This window comes from Chaetodon auriga, chromosome 2 (assembly GCF_051107435.1).
Source record: "Chaetodon auriga isolate fChaAug3 chromosome 2, fChaAug3.hap1, whole genome shotgun sequence".
In the NCBI taxonomy this organism is placed as follows: Eukaryota; Metazoa; Chordata; class Actinopteri; order Chaetodontiformes; family Chaetodontidae; genus Chaetodon; species Chaetodon auriga.
The window spans coordinates 7,069,787-7,086,284 of NC_135075.1; the positions used below are offsets into that span (position 1 = coordinate 7,069,787).

Here is a 16,498-nt window from a genome sequence, read left to right on the forward strand (position 1 = left end):
GCCCAGAAAAGAGTTTCCATGCCAAATGATGATGTGCTGTTGTCTGTTACACAGACTTGTGCAATGTACTGTACAGTGAATGTTTGTTTGTAGGTTTTACTTCCTGTCAGATGATGAGCTCCTGGAGATTCTGTCCCAGACCAAAGATCCTACAGCTGTACAACCACACCTGCGCAAATGCTTTGAGAACATTGCACGGGTTTGTTCTCTGCTCATTACTCTGCTCATATATTACTGAAGGTATAACATGCAAACCACATGCAATTGAGACTTCTTTTGGTTCTCAGCTTCAATTCCAGTCAGATCTACAGATCACACATATGTACTCAGGAGAGGGGGAGGAGGTGAAGCTGTTCCTGCCAGTGTGGCCTACTGGAAATGTGGAGGACTGGCTCAGGGATGTCGAGAAGTCTATGAAGATGACACTGAGGGATAATATTGACCGTTCGCTCAAAATCTACCCTGAGGTCTCTCACTTGATGTTTTTCTTGTTTTCTACCCTTGTAGGTGAGGCATGGTGAAGCTGTCCAGTTTTGTAAGATCTATGTGTGCTCTCTTGACCCCTCAGCAACCTCGTGTAGAGTGGGTGTTATCGTGGCCTGGTCAAGTGGTGATAGCTGGCTGCCAGGTCTTCTGGACTGAGGAGGTGTCTGAGGCCTTGGAGCAGGGAGACTTGGCCAACCGCCTTTATCCTCAGCTACAGACACAGGTATGCTCTTGGTGTTAAACTAGCCAATATTAAGCCTAAATGACTATAAATATCCTTATTGTGTGAAAAATACATGTATTTTTTATTGCTCATTGTGCACATGACAGGATACTGTAGACTGACATGCTTAACATGTTCTCTGTTGTTTCTGAAGCTGGATGACTTGGTGCAGCTGGTGAGAGGACGTCTGTCTAGGATGCAGCGAGCTGTGCTGTCAGCCCTTATCGTCATAGAGGTCCATGCTAAGGATGTTGCAGCCAAACTGGTGGAGCAGAAGGTGTCGAGCATCAATGACTTTGAGTGGATCAGCCAGCTCAGGTTATCTATTTGTCTTGTTGTTCTGTAATTTTTCTGCTTTCTGTCACTTCTCATGTTGGAGTCCACTGTATACATTCTGCAGCAGCTCTGGCCACAGAATAAGTGTGATACTCTTCTGATGTTGTTTATAGATATTACTGGGCAAAAGAAGACTTGTACATCCGTGCGGTCAATGCAGAGTTTTTGTATGGATATGAGTACCTTGGTAACTCTGGACGCCTGGTCATCACCCCACTCACAGACAGGTAGTTGTTAAGTCTAATGTTTTTCACTTTGTTTTTTCCTGAATGTCATAGACTCTTTTGAATCCACCACTTTCTGCCTCTTTCAGATGCTACCTAACCCTAACAGGAGCTCTACACCTGAAGTTTGGAGGGGCTCCTGCGGGTCCAGCAGGGACAGGAAAGACAGAAACCACTAAAGATCTGGGAAAGGCTCTGGCTATCCAGACGGTTGTTTTCAATTGCTCTGATCAGCTGGACTTCATTGCTATGGGCAAGTTTCTCAAAGGACTGGCCAGGTGAGAGGCAGTTAGTATAGTGTGATAGAATGTCGGTTTTGCTGTTAAATTTCCCATATCGTCCATCAATCACATTCATTTTGCTTTTTTTGTCTTGTCTTCCATTCTGCAGCTCCGGGGCCTGGGCATGTTTTGATGAGTTTAATCGTATTGATGTGGAAGTGCTGTCTGTGGTGGCACAACAGATCACCACTATACAAAAAGCCCAACAGCAAAGAGTGAGAGGCTGATTCACTACAAATCCACATGCTGGTGTCTGCTGTATCCACAGAATGCTTACATTTTATATCAATATCTAGTTGTTTTTTCCACCATACAGAGTTAACGTTAATGATGCCAATAATTTAAATTCTGGGAGTGTCTTGCTGTTCGTAAAATTCAGAATCAACTTTTAGTTTTAATTGAGTACTTTTCTGTTATGAAGTTGCAAAATGTATATACCAGCATTGTTCTTACATAAGCTAAGAATTTTATTTCCTTTTACCACCACTGCATTCCACTCATATGTCTAAAATAATGTACGTGTGTATATGTTGCGTCTTTAGGCAGAGCGGTTTGTGTTTGAGGGGACAGAGATCCCTCTTGTCCCATCTTGCGCTGTATTCATCACTATGAATCCTGGTTACGCTGGACGCACTGAACTACCTGACAATCTGAAGGTTTGAAATGATGATTGAACTTTAATTAACGGCATAACACTGAGGATAAGCAGACAGAGTACAGCAAACGAGATGATGTCTTCTACAGGCCCTGTTCCGTCCTGTGGCCATGATGGTACCTGACTATGCTATGATAGCTGAGATCTCATTGTACTCATTTGGCTTCAGTGATGCCAAAGTCCTCTCCAAGAAGATCACCACCACCTTCAAGCTCTCCTCTGAACAGCTTAGCTCTCAGGTACTACATTTCTTTGTCTGGGGACGTTGGTATATGTATGTGATATTGAAAAACGATTTAAACTAAGGTGCATTTTTGTATGCATATTGTGACAGACATTACTTTTTGAAACATTTTAATTTTACAGCATTAGAGTGTAGAATATTGGCATACAATACATACTGACATAGTGAGGAGATGGTGATATACTGTATGTTCATGTGTTTGTACCGGATATGTAATTATAAAAATGATAGAAACCTGTGCTGACCTATTCTCTTGTTTACATGAAGGATCATTATGATTTTGGTATGAGAGCCGTGAAGACTGTGATCTCTGCTGCTGGAAACCTGAAGAGAGAAAATCCCAACATGAATGAGGTGAGAAATGCTTCTTTTATCTACCATGGGACTGAAGTATAAGAAAACACGCCAAACATTTTGACACATCTTATTCTGCTGCAATCTCACTGTCTCCCAGGAGTTGATCTGTCTGCGGGCCATTCAAGATGTCAATGTACCAAAGTTTTTACAGGACGACCTGAAGCTCTTCAACGGCATTGTGTCCGATCTTTTCCCAAAGACAAAACAGGAGCCGATCAACTATGGCACCCTTGAGGAGGCCATACGTGACGTCTGCGTCAAGAAGAACCTCAAAGATGTGGATGGTTAGTGTGTCTGGAAGCATGTTTTCAGATATGCAGTCAAGTGTATTTTTAGGATTGAGTTCATGACAATATTGTGGTGATTGCAGGATATATTAGTAAGTGTATTCAGCTGTATGAGACCACTGTGGTGAGACATGGCCTGATGTTGGTAGGACCCTCTGGATCAGGTAAAACCAAGGTGAGTCTTTTACTTGTTGATAAATTGCTTACAGTTTTATTCATATTTTCTGAAGTTGACGGTGATTTTTGCTTTTCAGCATACAATCCTGTATATATAAGTATTACTGTTGCATGTGTGTTAGTGTTATGAGATATTAGGTGCGGCAATAACAGCTCTGAAGGGCCAGCCCTCTGTGAGTGGTGGTGTGTATGAGGCAGTTCAGATTTATGTCCTCAACCCCAAGTCTATCACCATGGGACAGCTCTATGGCGAGTATGACTTGCTCACACATGAGTGGTAAGCCATGCTTTGTTCTACACAAACTACAGAACAAACAAAAAACATCAGACTATACACACACACACTTTGCCTTTTTCTCTAACTATAGGACAGACGGTATCCTCTCATCGCTTATCCGCGGAGGTGCAGCATCCATGGACAAAGAGAACAAATGGTACATGTTTGATGGGCCAGTGGATGCTGTTTGGATTGAGAACATGAACACTGTGCTGGATGACAACAAGAAACTGTGCCTTAGCTCTGGGGAAATCATGAAGCTCACTGATGTAAGCTTGACTTCTCACAGACTTCATTTTTGTCCCTGTGTCGTCTTCTGTCCAATGTACATTCAGACGTTGTGTGTCCTCCTCCTGCAGGTGATGACCATGATGTTTGAGGTGCAAGACTTGGCAGTGGCATCTCCAGCCACAGTGTCTCGCTGTGGTATGGTTTACCTGGAGCCCAGTATTCTGGGCCTCGTCCCATTTACAGAGTGCTGGCTAAAGCGGGTTCCTAAAGCCCTGAAACCGTACACGGAGCAGCTGGACTCCCTGTTTGCCAGGTTTCTGCAGGTGAGAGCGGGGAGGTGGAACCGAGAAAGACCGGTGGGGAATCTTAAGGCTTTTTCATCGCAGAATCTTATGATAGTACAAACAGGGTACCGCTTTTGTTTTTATTTTTTTGTATTTGTACACAGGACTCCATCACATTTGTCCGTACATCAGTAAAGGAGGTCATCACATCCCTGGACAACAACCTCACCTGTAGTCTACTTAAACTTATGGACTGCTTCTTCAATCCCTTTGACATTAAAGAGGTGTGTTCAGCTTGTCTCTGTTCAACTAAACCCAATTAAATTCATTTATATGGATTTTTGTGTAAATATGCTGTTTTAAGTAGCTAGAACATTTGTAACAGTTTCAGCTGGAAATCTTGAGAACTATAGGAAAGCTGTACAAGCTACTTTAAAACACAAGATTATCTTTAAAACTGCAATGCTATTTTTATTATATACTATTATATATTATTATTAAAGACAACAGTGATGTTGTGTGTGTAAAGTAATGTTCAAGAAGTTGATTGTGGTCCCCTCACCAATCCTTTATTGTCTTGCAGCGTGAGAGGCCACCTCCCCAAAAGAAACTGGACCGTCTGCAGGAGCTGATTGAGCCCTGGTTCTTTTTCTCTCTGGTGTGGAGTGTCGGCAGCACAGGAGACGCAGCCAGCTGTAAGCGCTTCAGTGCTTGGCTGAAGAATAAGATGGCAGAAGAAAAGGTCATATCAGCATCCCTGCTTTAGTATCCCGTTACCAAATTATTTTGAATGTAATTTGTAATGATAGCTGGATTATAGTGGGACATTTTGATTAACATAAGTACGTTTATCCTTCAGATTCAGTTATGTTTTCCAGAAGACGGCCTTGTGTATGATTACAGGCTTGATGATGCAGGGATCACTAACTTCGGAGATGATGATGAAGATGAGGAACGAAAAGTATATAGATGATGAACACACAGATTTTTCATGTAACCCAGACCATCACATGTGTTTTTATGTGTTTTTGTTTTCTCTCAGTCATTGTTATGCTTGTACTCTAGGTCCAGTGGATCAGCTGGATGAAATCTGCAAAGAGTGTTGTAATCACCCCAGAGACAAATTATGCTGACATCATCGTTCCCACTGCTGACACAGTGAGAATGTCCTTCCTCATGGATATGCTTCTGACCAATAAAAAACCTGTAAGTACTTTGATTGTGGTTGAACTAACTCTACAAATACTGTTATTTGAAATAAATGTTAGAAAAAGGTCCAAACGGTATCACTTCTTACTGTAATATAAACTGCTTATTTTATACTGATGCACTTCCTATGCAATAATAAAGGCTTTACATTTAAATGAATCAGTTTCCTTGAACGGGTACCATTAGACTAGATTAGAATTGTCTGTGTTTGATCCAGGTGCTGTGTATTGGGCCAACTGGCACAGGAAAGACCCTGACCATGTCAGACAAGCTGCTAAGGAACATGCCTGCTGAATATATCACACATTTCCTCATGTTCTCTGCCCGCACATCAGCCAACCAGACTCAAGATTACATTGACAGTAAACTAGACAAAAGGTATGTCTGCTCCACTATGCCTTGACCATCCAACTACACGTTATTATTTACAATACAACAATATGTCTGTGACTCACCATTTCAATGATGCATGTGCCTGTGTGTCAGGCGGAAAGGTTTGTTTGGACCACCAATAGGGAAGCACTTCATCTTCTTCATTGATGACCTAAACATGCCCATGTTGGAAACGTATGGTGCACAGCCACCTATTGAACTGCTGAGGCAGTGGATGGACCATGGAGGCTGGTATGACAGGAAACAGATAGGTGAGAATACTGCAGAGTTAGCATTATTGCACCAGTAGTACGACTCCAAAAAAGCTGGGACGATGTGTAAAACGTAAATAAAAAAAGAATGCAAACATTTGCAAATGAACTGTGTTTTATCTTGTTGGATTAAGCTTCTCTTTTGTTTTCCTGTCCTTTATCCACAGGGACATTCAGACATATAGTGGACATCAATTTTGCCTGTGCCATGGGACCCCCGGGTGGAGGCCGGAACCCCATCACCCAGCGCTTCACGCGCCACTTCAACTTCCTGTCCTTCACTGAAATGGAGGATGCCAGCAAGAAAAAGATCTTCTCCACCATTCTGGGAAGTTGGATGGGTGAGTCGTTGCTGATAATATGTTTGAATTTACTGGTAAGACGGGTGTTGCAGGGTAGAAAATACACTAGCTTGTGAAAAAAGTAACAGCAGTTTCTAACTGAATCTTTGTTTTCTTTCAGATGGAAATATGAGTAAAAGGGAGCCAGGCAGTAAGTCAGGGACACAGAGAAACAAAGTAGACAATAAGTGTATAAAATGCATCAGCATAAGTTAGTATAGCTCATATAATAAGAGAAGTCATGTCATTTTATTCCTAGAGTACATATAGAGCAAATTAAAGGCAACAAATGTTGATTAGAACTTCTGGAAGTGTCTTCCGATAAAGCATTGTCTCAAAATTGCTACAGTAAATAGAGTTTCACATGAATTTCATGTTTTAATGTTGTCGCTTCTCTCCTCTATCCTGCTGTTTTCCATCAGGACCTGTGCCAGCTATCCAGCCGCTGAATGAGGCTCTCGTAGACACTACTATCCGAGTCTACTCTACCATCACCTCGCAGCTCCTTCCAACTCCAGCCAAGTCCCATTACACTTTCAACCTCAGAGACCTGTCCAAAGTCTTCCAAGGCATCCACATGGCTGAAGCTGGAATGATAGAGGTAGTCACATCCAACAGAATCTAAGTAATCTAACATAATCACATTACTATGACTTAGTCACTCCATCGTGTGGTTTTCACAGTGTTATAACTGTGGAAATATTATGGATGACCCAGAATAATCATGTATGAAGAAATGAAAACTTGAAAGGTACATAAAGAAACATTTCTCATCAAAATCCCTGATGTAAAAGTACCATTATTTTGGTGATTTAAGGACAAATTTCAGCTGCTGCAGCTGTGGTACCACGAAAGCTGCCGGGTTTTCCGGGACCGCCTGGTGTGTGCTGAGGACAGGGACTGGTTCAACAGGCTCCTGACAGACTGCATTCAGGAGTTTGACTGCAGCTTTGAAGAGGTTGTGCCCTACCAACCTGTTCTGTATGGAGATTTCATGATTCCTGGAGCTGACCACAAAGTCTACTCGCTCATACAAGACAAGCAAAAGGTGAGTGGTGCCAACCAGTTCTGGGATTTACAGGCACATTTGTCTGTTGCATAACAGCTGACCAGTTGACTTATGGGTAGTTACGTTACACTTTGTGATGGTGCTTCATTTTCCTTAATCTGTTTTTTCTACTCTACTACTACTTTCTTACTCCCATGTTATGTCATCAAGTTGGTGAAAGTGATGGAGGAATACATGGAAGACTACAACCAGAACAGTACCACCAAAATGAAGCTGGTGCTCTTCATGGATGCCATTGAGCATGTATGCCGTATCAGCCGCATCCTTCGCCAGCCCCTGGGCAATGCCCTGCTGCTTGGAGTCGGTGGAAGCGGGCGCCAGTCACTCTCTAAACTGGCCTCATATATGTGAGATTTCCACTCTTTGTACAACATATCTGCTTTTTTGAAGGATCACACTCCTGGATTTTGCATGTTTTTTATATTAATATGTTACTTCTGACTTCTGTAAGCATAGACACACATATAGACACACATTTTTGAATTGATGTCTTTCTTTATTTGAAGTATCTTGTGGCCTCGTCCTCATAGTGCATTTGTCCATACTCAGGTCAGAATATGAGTGTTTCCAGATTGAGCTGGCTAAGAACTACGGTCAGGCAGAGTGGAGAGAAGATATTAAAAGCATCATGCTGAAGGCTGGCCTTCAGAACCAGCAGATCACCTTCCTCTTTGTAGACACACAGGTAAACAGTAGTTTTCTCTTATCACCTGCAAAAGTATGATTGTGTGGTTTACTTTAAGTCACTTTGAATGATTTTGATGGGCCTAAACAAAAATATAAAATGTAGATATGAATGATCTAAAGTATGTAAGGTGTAAAGTCATGTATCTCTCCAGAGGACAAGGAAGCATTTTACTCCTTAGTCCCTTTGTGTTAATCCCCCCAGATTAAGAGTGAGTCATTCCTGGAGGATATCAACAACATTTTGAACTCTGGGGATGTTCCTAACCTGTATGCAACAGATGAGCAGGAGCGCATCCTGACAGCCATGAAGCCAGTGGTGCAAGAACTAGGCCAGCAGCCAACTAAAGCCAACCTTATGGCTGCATACATCAGGAGGGTCCGCAGCAACATCCACACTGTACTCTGCATGAGGTTAGTCATTTTACAAAGTTTTTTTCTGTTGGTCAAAAGCAGAGTAACGCCTGTGGATAAAGTTCTTATTCTTTGTTCTTATTATTTTTCTTTGTTCTTATTTTCTCCGTTTCTCTTACTCACACCTGTCTTTGTCATTTCCTCCTCTGCAGTCCTATTGGTGAGGTGTTTCGTGCTCGGCTCAGGCAGTTTCCCTCCCTGGTGACGTGTTGTACTATAGACTGGTTCAACGCCTGGCCAGAGGAGGCTCTGCAAGCTGTGGCCACGTCGTTTCTTAATGAGCTGCCTGAGCTAGAGGCCAGCCCCACAGCCATGAGTGGACTGGTGAGGATGCTGTGTGTGCGTGTGTAGCCATGCCATTGAGCTTTAGTGGTAACAGTGGCAAATCAAGTACAGTACATACATGGGAAAATATCTAGAATTTAAATAACCATATGCAGAAACAATCTTAACCTAGTGGGTTATCACACTGAGCCAATGCGACGTTTGTCTTACGTCTTTTGATAAAAGGTAAGATATAAAACAGCATAGATCAGTGCATACACATGTGGGTCACAAAGACTTGAAACTTGCTTGCTTTTTATTAATTTATGACTCAAGAGTGGCCCAGAGAAAACAAACATATGATTTGTGAGTAACCATAGAGAACATGGTTCAGACATAAGTGAGGGAAATGCATTGTTTAGAAAGGAAGTAATCGCCTTCCATAAACTGACTGGAAAAACTGCTATGGAACAATAACACGTGTGTGAGAGGATTGCTGACACAAGGTAGCCTCTCTGATTGCACCTCTGCTGCACTTTCATTTCAATGGTTAGAGTAATTTGAAAAGTTTTCACTGCAGGCTGCTCACTGTGGTGGATCGCCTCCCTTAAGCAACTCTCTGCAAATGTATTATAATATCCTAGTTAAGTAAATAGGAAGTACTGGCTGCCTAAAAGTAAAGGAAAAATCTGCAATCAAAAGTCTAAAATTGCTTAAAAAAACTGTCATTAAGCACAGGCTCTCCTTAATTGATTCCCTTCTCCAGACTTCAATGTGTGTGAAGATCCACCAGTTGGTAGCCAGCAAATGTGAACAGTACCTGACTGAGCTCTCTCGGCACAACTATGTCACACCCAAGAGCTACCTGGAACTGCTCAAAATCTTCTCAGATCTCACTGGACGCAAGAAGCGGGAACTGTGCAGTGCTCGTGAGCGCATGAAGACTGGCCTGGACAAGGCAAAGCTCTGGACTGGAAAAAATAACAATCATAGAAGTTTGTACATTTACTTAATTAGCACTATTATGTGACTGCCTGCTGTTCTGTGATCCTGTAGCTTCTGAGCACAGCAGAGGATGTGAGTAAGATGCAGGAGGAGCTGGAGACGATGAGGCCTCTTTTGGAGGAGGCTGCTAAGGATACTGAAGTCACAATGGAGATCATCAAAGTAAGGGAAAATGGAGGTAGAAATGTCTGAACCATACAACAGTTCTATAATTTGTCTTTGAATTCAATAGACATTGATATGAATTACATATAGTGTCCTTCTTTCTATATAGAAATGTTGGAATTGATGCTTTTGTTTTCTCGATCACAATACAGAAAAGCAATGATAGTGTAACAAAAACCGGGGGCCGTTGTTTTTATTTGTACAATGTTTGTCTCACGAATGTACATGAGTTGTTTTGTAAAACTTTGCAGCTTCTAACCTATTCGCCTTGAGTCTGATTTATACTCTGCATTGCCAGAAAGACACAGTGGTTGCAGAGGAGACGCGAAAGTCTGTGCAGGCAGAGGAAGCCAAGGCTTCAAAGAAAGCCCAGTTTGCAGGAGACATTGCAGCAGACGCACAGAGAGACTTGGATGAGGCTCTGCCAGCTCTGGATGCTGCCCTTGCCAGCCTCAAGTCACTTAACAAGAGTGATGTCACTGAGGTCAGGGATTTTGATGGTGGTTGGTGAAAATATCCTTCAAATACTACTGCATTGTTAGGTTATATGTAGAATATCACATCCTAAATATTTTTGTCCATAGGTGCGAGGTATGCAGCGACCTCCTCAGGGGGTGAAGCTGGTTATTGAGGCAGTGTGCATTATGAAGGGCATCAAACCCAAAAAGGTACCTGGAGAGAAGCCTGGCACCAAGGTCGACGACTACTGGGAACCTGGTAAGGGTCTGCTACAAGACCCTGGCAAGTTTCTGGAGAGTCTCTTCAAGTATGATAAGGTAGACCGTGTGCAGTATGTAGTGGATTTCTTTCCATGTTGTTGTATGTGTGTTGTCATTGTCTCTCCAGGACATAGTTATCATCTCTTTTATATTTAATTTTAAGCTCCAAAGTTCCCTATGTTTCTGTTTCTGATGCTGATTTAGTCAATTCCTGTTTGGGATCTGTGAGATGTATTAAAAGAAGTTTTTTCTGCCACTAATCATTTCTGCAGGACAATATCCCAGATAACGTGATAACTCTAGTCCAGCCCTACATAGATAATGAGGAATTTCAGCCAGCCTCCATTGCCAAGGTTTCCAAAGCCTGTACCTCCATTTGCCAGTGGGTGCGAGCCATGCATGTATATCACTTTGTGGCCAAGGCTGTGGAACCTAAAAGGGTAAAAACTGCCCACATTTGACCCATTAACTTTGTCATCCATGTCAGACACCACTGCACTTACATGTTTTTCAAATAAGAGGGTTGTCTAAACATTAAAAATGGAAGTATTTGTGCAGCAATCTCTCCAGAAAGCCCAGGAGGACTTAGCGGTGACCCAGCGCATCTTAGATGATGCCAAAGAACAGCTGGCAGCGGTGGAGAGTGGCATTGCCACCTTGCAGACCAAGTACCAGGACTGTCTGGCTAAGAAAGACGAGCTGGACAACAAGTATCAACTGTGTGAGGCTCGCCTTGTCCGAGCAGACAAGGTCAGAAAGAGGGATAAGATAAGACAACGTTTCATTTGATTCTCAAGGGGACTATTCAGCAAGTTATCAGCAAAGAGGTGGTTAGGGACAGGATACTGACATATAGAAAACAAAAACATACAGATAACAAATAAATCAAAGTTAGAAGCCTATAAACATAACCTCCTATACCCTAAAATGATGCGCATAAATATAATGTTTATGCAAAACCAAGGCAAAAGTGATGTAGTAGATATTTGGAAAATATGTAGATTAGTTTGTATGCATAATGAATACAATCAAGCACACAGTGCAAAACAAATAATGAAATGAACAATACATCTAAATTTTACAATAAAGTGATATATACTGTATGTTCATATAATACATACAGATATGTAATATGATAAAATATACACAGTAAATGCAATGTATTATTGAGATTAACAGTTTTTCTAAACTTCTTCACTTGCTTAACATCTTAAATATTGATAGTTATTTCATGAAGATGCATTGGTGTTATCCAGCTTATAGGCGGACTGGCAGATGAGAAGGTGCGTTGGAAGGAAACTGTGCAACATCTGGATTACATGGTCGATAATGTGGCAGGCGATGTGCTTCTCTCTGCAGCATACATAGCATACCTGGGACCCTTCACTGTAAGTGGGTTGTAACTCAGTGCATGACTGGAAATATAAATTGAAATGTCACATTACCCATTATATCCTGCATATAGACACATTTCCCATCACAATCAAGTGCATTTTGAGGATTCAGCATTGTGATTGTGATGAACTTCTCAACTTCAAAAAATTACTTGTTTTTGTTATTCCAGTTGACTGAAGTAAAATCAAGACTTATTACAAACATAGAATTTGAACATGAGTGTCATGTAATGTTGAAAACACGAGTGCTCCAATTCATACACATATATGTAGGTGTCTTATTCAGTGTAGCACTATTGCATGATTTACGAGACGGCACTTTGTTTTTTGTGTTTAGGGAGAGTACAGGGCAGCCATGGCAGAGGAGTGGCTGCATTGTTTCAAAGAGCTAAGTGTTCCCCACACTGACGAACCCAACCTGATCAACACCCTAGGAGATCCAGTCAAGATCCGCTCCTGGCAGGTCAGAACCAGCTGACATTCAGGGTCTAAGCCTCTTAAGTCAGATCTTAATTGTTAAAAGTCTGACCATCACTTTTTTGCATGCTTTTAGACTTGAGATTAACTGAAGCACCTTTATTGTCATCATACTTTGTCATTTCTGTGTGCACAGATATCAGGTTTGCCTAAGGATAATCTTTCAGTGGAGAATGGTGTGATTGCCCAGCACTCTCTGCGCTGGGCTCTGTTCATCGATCCTCAGGGACAAGCCAACACGTGGATCAAAAACATGGTGAGGACACTTCTCTGTGTGCTGATCTGTCCATAACTGCAGAGGGTGCCAGTGAGACAAAATGACTCCAAAAGTAGTCATATCAGGATTTTAATTTATCCCTTCACGCCACGTGTATAGCTTGTAATTATTCTTATCAGTATAAAGAGTTGACATAGCAAAGTATCATATATGTCACTCAATATGTTGCTAAAGTAGGCTCAGTACGTACACAGGTACCTGCTCTGCCTGTACTACAAACAGTGGGCATGTTGTCGGGCCTACATCTTATCCATCACCCACAACTCATCTAGGAAAGCTTCTTATTGTCTGTCTATTTGATCCACTGCTCATTCATTCTTGCTACCTGATGTCACCAAGGAGCGGGACAATGGATTGGAGACTATAAAGCTAAGTGACCGGGACTTCCTCCGCAGCCTGGAGAACTCCATTCGCTTTGGTAAACCCTGCCTCTTGGAGAATGTAGGAGAGGAGTTAGATCCTGCCCTAGAACCTGTCTTGTTGCAGCAGGTGAATACAGACACATCGATTACAACAAACCTCACTTCAAATCTATCCACCATGCGCTGTTAGACTTGAATAATTGAATTTTTCGCCCTTAGACATTTAAGCAGCAAGGCAGCACAGTGCTGAAGCTGGGCGATTCAGTCATCCCTTACCATGAAGGCTTCAAGATGTACATCACCACCAAGCTGCCTAACCCACACTACTCTCCAGAGGTCTCCACCAACGTCACGCTCATAAACTTCACCCTGTCACCCCGGTAACATGTTTTAAACAGATAAAACTGTGTGTGGCTGTGTACCAGACAGAAAACCAATCATTCAGAATCAACTTTATCCTCACAATTACATCTGAGTCTTACTGTCTGTGTTTGGGTGTTCCCAGTGGTCTAGAGGACCAGTTGCTGGGTCTGGTGGTCACTGAGGAACGTCCAGACCTGGAGGAGGCTAAGAGCCAGCTGATCATCAGCAACGCCAAGATGAAACAGGAGCTAAAAGAAATTGAGGATGAGATCCTGTCCCGACTCAGCTCCACAGAGGGAAACCCTGTGGACAACGAGGAGCTCATCCAAGTGTTGGGGGCTTCCAAGATCAAAGCTGGAGAGATCAAGGTCAGACAGTGGGAGAGATATTTCCTCTAATATCAATGAAGTTCCCTCTTTTTTTCTGATGTATGGCCCCCTCCAAAACCTCATACCTGAGCCATCAACAATATTAGCTACTACTGTTGGATTTTCTACTAACGCATTGGTTTTACTGGCAGGCCAAAGTGATGGCGGCAGAGCAGACAGAGCAGGACATTGACGCCACCCGTCTGGAGTATGTGCCAGTGGCTGTGCGTACACAGATCCTTTTCTTCTGTGTGTCGGACCTGTCCAGTGTTGACCCCATGTACCAGTACTCACTGGAGTGGTTCCTTGGCATCTTCATTGCTGGCATTGCCAACTCTGAGAGAGCAGGTAGAAAGACATTCCACAGTAAATTTTATTATGCCCTTCGGTTGCAAGATAATACACAGAATAGTTTCTGTTACAATACTTTTTCTTGATATGTTTCTCACAGACACAGTGGTGAAGAGAATCGCCAACATCAATGAATTTTTCACCTTCAGCCTGTACAGCAACGTGTGCCGCAGCTTGTTTGAGAAGCACAAACTCATGTTCGCCTTCCTCCTGTGTGCTCGCATCATGATGAATGAGAACAAAATCAATATGGTGAGCAATAGGGGACATTGCAGTCCCTCCCTGCCCTCTTTAACCTCCTGCAGGAAGTCGAGTTAAGCAGATTCAAGTAGATTTTATGAAATCTGCGTTGTCTCTTCGTGACAGGCTGAGTGGCGCTACCTGCTATCTGGAGGGATGCCCGTCCAAAAGCTGATCAACCCGGCAGTGAGTTGGCTGTCTGAGCGTGCCTGGCAGGACATCCTGGGCCTCAGTGCTCTGGTCAACTTTGGCAACCTAGCAGAGAGCTTCACCAAACATCTGCAGGGTTTCAAGAGAATTTTTGACAGCAACCAGCCGCACAGGCATGCAAAGATAACCACTGTGTCAACAAACGCACACTTTTCTTCATTTGTACTGTGCAGCTGTCGATCTAACAAGGTGTGCATGTGTGTATGTTTGCCTATAGGGAGCCCCTCCCTGGAGAATGGGACACAGATCTGGACTCATTCCAGAAGCTGTTAGTCCTGCGCTGTCTGAGAGCCGACTGTCTCGTTCAAGGCCTACAGGACTTTGTCTCAGCTCAGCTGGGACAACGCTTCATAGAACCTCAGGTACGCTCCTCTTTACTATAAAAGCAGTATGTATGTTGTGACACAATAGTTATTCTTTCTTTCCATATCTGTGACAGTGGCTTAGAAGTATGGTCACATTAACAAGGCAATGATGATTCAGTGTGTTCTGGCTGAGCAACATTGTTGATCTTCAGCTGAGAATGATTTCTGCTTGTTTGTTCTGTGGTGTGTGACAGGAGTATTGATGGCTTGTTACTCATTTCTCCTTCAGACGTCAGACCTGTCTGTGGTCTTCAAGGAGTCGTCCCCTGCCACCCCCCTCATCTTCGTCCTGTCCCCTGGCACTGACCCTGCTGCTGACCTCTACAAGTTTGCTGATGCCATGCAATTCTCCAAGAAAATGAATGCCATCTCTCTGGGCCAAGGCCAGGTCAGGGCCTGGGGGGTGCCTGGGAATTCTCTCACTCTCTCTGTCTGACTCTGGAGGAAAGCCACTGTAAATGGCTTTCTCACAGAACCAGGCCATCCTCATTTGTCTTGTTAAGATTGGCCACCTCTGTGCTAATTGTTTCCTCTATTTCTGACCATAGGCCACGGCAATGTGCCATATTACTGCGACAGATGCTAGATTCTAGGACAGTATATATGAGCCCAGAAAACAATCACATTAAGATCATGGCCAGGTTTCATGATAAATGCAGACTCATTTCTCCCAGCAAACACCACCCCCGTGGCTATTCAATAGGTGTTAGCGTGTGTTTATCACATTACTTGCTATTACATGAATTTGAATCCTGCCGCATGTTGGGCTGTTGGTTCACCCTGTCCTCAATTTCTGTCTACATTGAACTGAGGGCTCTTAAGCCCTCCTGAAAGACTCCTAGAATGTCAAACAGGCTGTAGGGAAATGTGCAGTGTCCCACAGTCAAAATATTCCTTATGTTGACTGCTCCTTAAATAAGGAACAAGCTTCCACGAAATGTGGATGTTCTCCATACATTAAAGCCTCGTGCTAAGCTTGCTGTTTTTTTTCTTTTTGGCACAACTCCTGTTGTTGATTTTACGTGTTGTTTGTGTGATTCAGGGCCCCTGGGCTGAGACCATGATGCATGCTGCCATGGAGAGAGGTCAGTGGGTTTTCTTCCAGAACTGTCACCTGGCACCCAGCTGGATGCCCGCCCTGGAGAGACTCATTGAGAACATCGACCCAGTAAAGGTCAGAATATATGCTTACATATAATGTACGCCATAATAGTATTAAATTGTATTTTGGCCTTTCATTGACATTGACAATGTTAATTACTTCCTTTACTGCCCACTGGCACCCCATGTCCCACAACCCCCAAACAGGTGCACAAGGACTTCCGTCTATGGCTCACAAGTCTTCCAAGCAACAAGTTCCCAGTGTCCATTCTCCAAAATGGGTCAAAGATGACCATTGAGCCTCCCAGGGGAATCAAGGCCAATCTACAGAAAACCTACCTGAGGCTCACCAATGATTTTATCTCCTCTTCCAACAAGGTCTCCTCATCTTCGTCCCCATCCTGCTTGTTATAT

The 16,498-nt window shown here is 43.0% G+C and overlaps 1 protein-coding gene across 1 annotated transcript in view; it reads left to right on the forward strand.

Annotated features, from left to right (window-relative positions):
- dnah1 (dynein, axonemal, heavy chain 1) overlaps nt 1-16,498 on the forward strand; it is a 29,223-nt gene that overhangs the window by 7,885 nt on the left and 4,840 nt on the right. The window contains exons 24-71 of the mRNA XM_076747363.1: nt 94-199; nt 288-467; nt 569-709; nt 864-1,027; nt 1,159-1,272; nt 1,359-1,547; nt 1,660-1,765; nt 2,093-2,206; nt 2,295-2,444; nt 2,717-2,803; nt 2,904-3,090; nt 3,177-3,268; nt 3,393-3,547; nt 3,639-3,816; nt 3,907-4,101; nt 4,227-4,346; nt 4,646-4,804; nt 4,922-5,023; nt 5,128-5,268; nt 5,489-5,649; nt 5,758-5,915; nt 6,083-6,256; nt 6,378-6,407; nt 6,679-6,857; nt 7,074-7,304; nt 7,476-7,672; nt 7,875-8,010; nt 8,215-8,423; nt 8,576-8,747; nt 9,454-9,645; nt 9,744-9,854; nt 10,156-10,341; nt 10,442-10,633; nt 10,849-11,016; nt 11,135-11,326; nt 11,833-11,964; nt 12,308-12,433; nt 12,584-12,703; nt 13,064-13,213; nt 13,306-13,466; nt 13,592-13,817; nt 13,970-14,165; nt 14,269-14,420; nt 14,535-14,731; nt 14,836-14,980; nt 15,213-15,371; nt 16,026-16,157; nt 16,292-16,462. Of these exons, the coding sequence (XP_076603478.1) occupies nt 94-199; nt 288-467; nt 569-709; nt 864-1,027; nt 1,159-1,272; nt 1,359-1,547; nt 1,660-1,765; nt 2,093-2,206; nt 2,295-2,444; nt 2,717-2,803; nt 2,904-3,090; nt 3,177-3,268; nt 3,393-3,547; nt 3,639-3,816; nt 3,907-4,101; nt 4,227-4,346; nt 4,646-4,804; nt 4,922-5,023; nt 5,128-5,268; nt 5,489-5,649; nt 5,758-5,915; nt 6,083-6,256; nt 6,378-6,407; nt 6,679-6,857; nt 7,074-7,304; nt 7,476-7,672; nt 7,875-8,010; nt 8,215-8,423; nt 8,576-8,747; nt 9,454-9,645; nt 9,744-9,854; nt 10,156-10,341; nt 10,442-10,633; nt 10,849-11,016; nt 11,135-11,326; nt 11,833-11,964; nt 12,308-12,433; nt 12,584-12,703; nt 13,064-13,213; nt 13,306-13,466; nt 13,592-13,817; nt 13,970-14,165; nt 14,269-14,420; nt 14,535-14,731; nt 14,836-14,980; nt 15,213-15,371; nt 16,026-16,157; nt 16,292-16,462 (7,435 nt within the window). The remainder of the gene's footprint in view (nt 1-93; nt 200-287; nt 468-568; nt 710-863; nt 1,028-1,158; nt 1,273-1,358; nt 1,548-1,659; nt 1,766-2,092; nt 2,207-2,294; nt 2,445-2,716; nt 2,804-2,903; nt 3,091-3,176; nt 3,269-3,392; nt 3,548-3,638; nt 3,817-3,906; nt 4,102-4,226; nt 4,347-4,645; nt 4,805-4,921; nt 5,024-5,127; nt 5,269-5,488; nt 5,650-5,757; nt 5,916-6,082; nt 6,257-6,377; nt 6,408-6,678; nt 6,858-7,073; nt 7,305-7,475; nt 7,673-7,874; nt 8,011-8,214; nt 8,424-8,575; nt 8,748-9,453; nt 9,646-9,743; nt 9,855-10,155; nt 10,342-10,441; nt 10,634-10,848; nt 11,017-11,134; nt 11,327-11,832; nt 11,965-12,307; nt 12,434-12,583; nt 12,704-13,063; nt 13,214-13,305; nt 13,467-13,591; nt 13,818-13,969; nt 14,166-14,268; nt 14,421-14,534; nt 14,732-14,835; nt 14,981-15,212; nt 15,372-16,025; nt 16,158-16,291; nt 16,463-16,498) is intronic.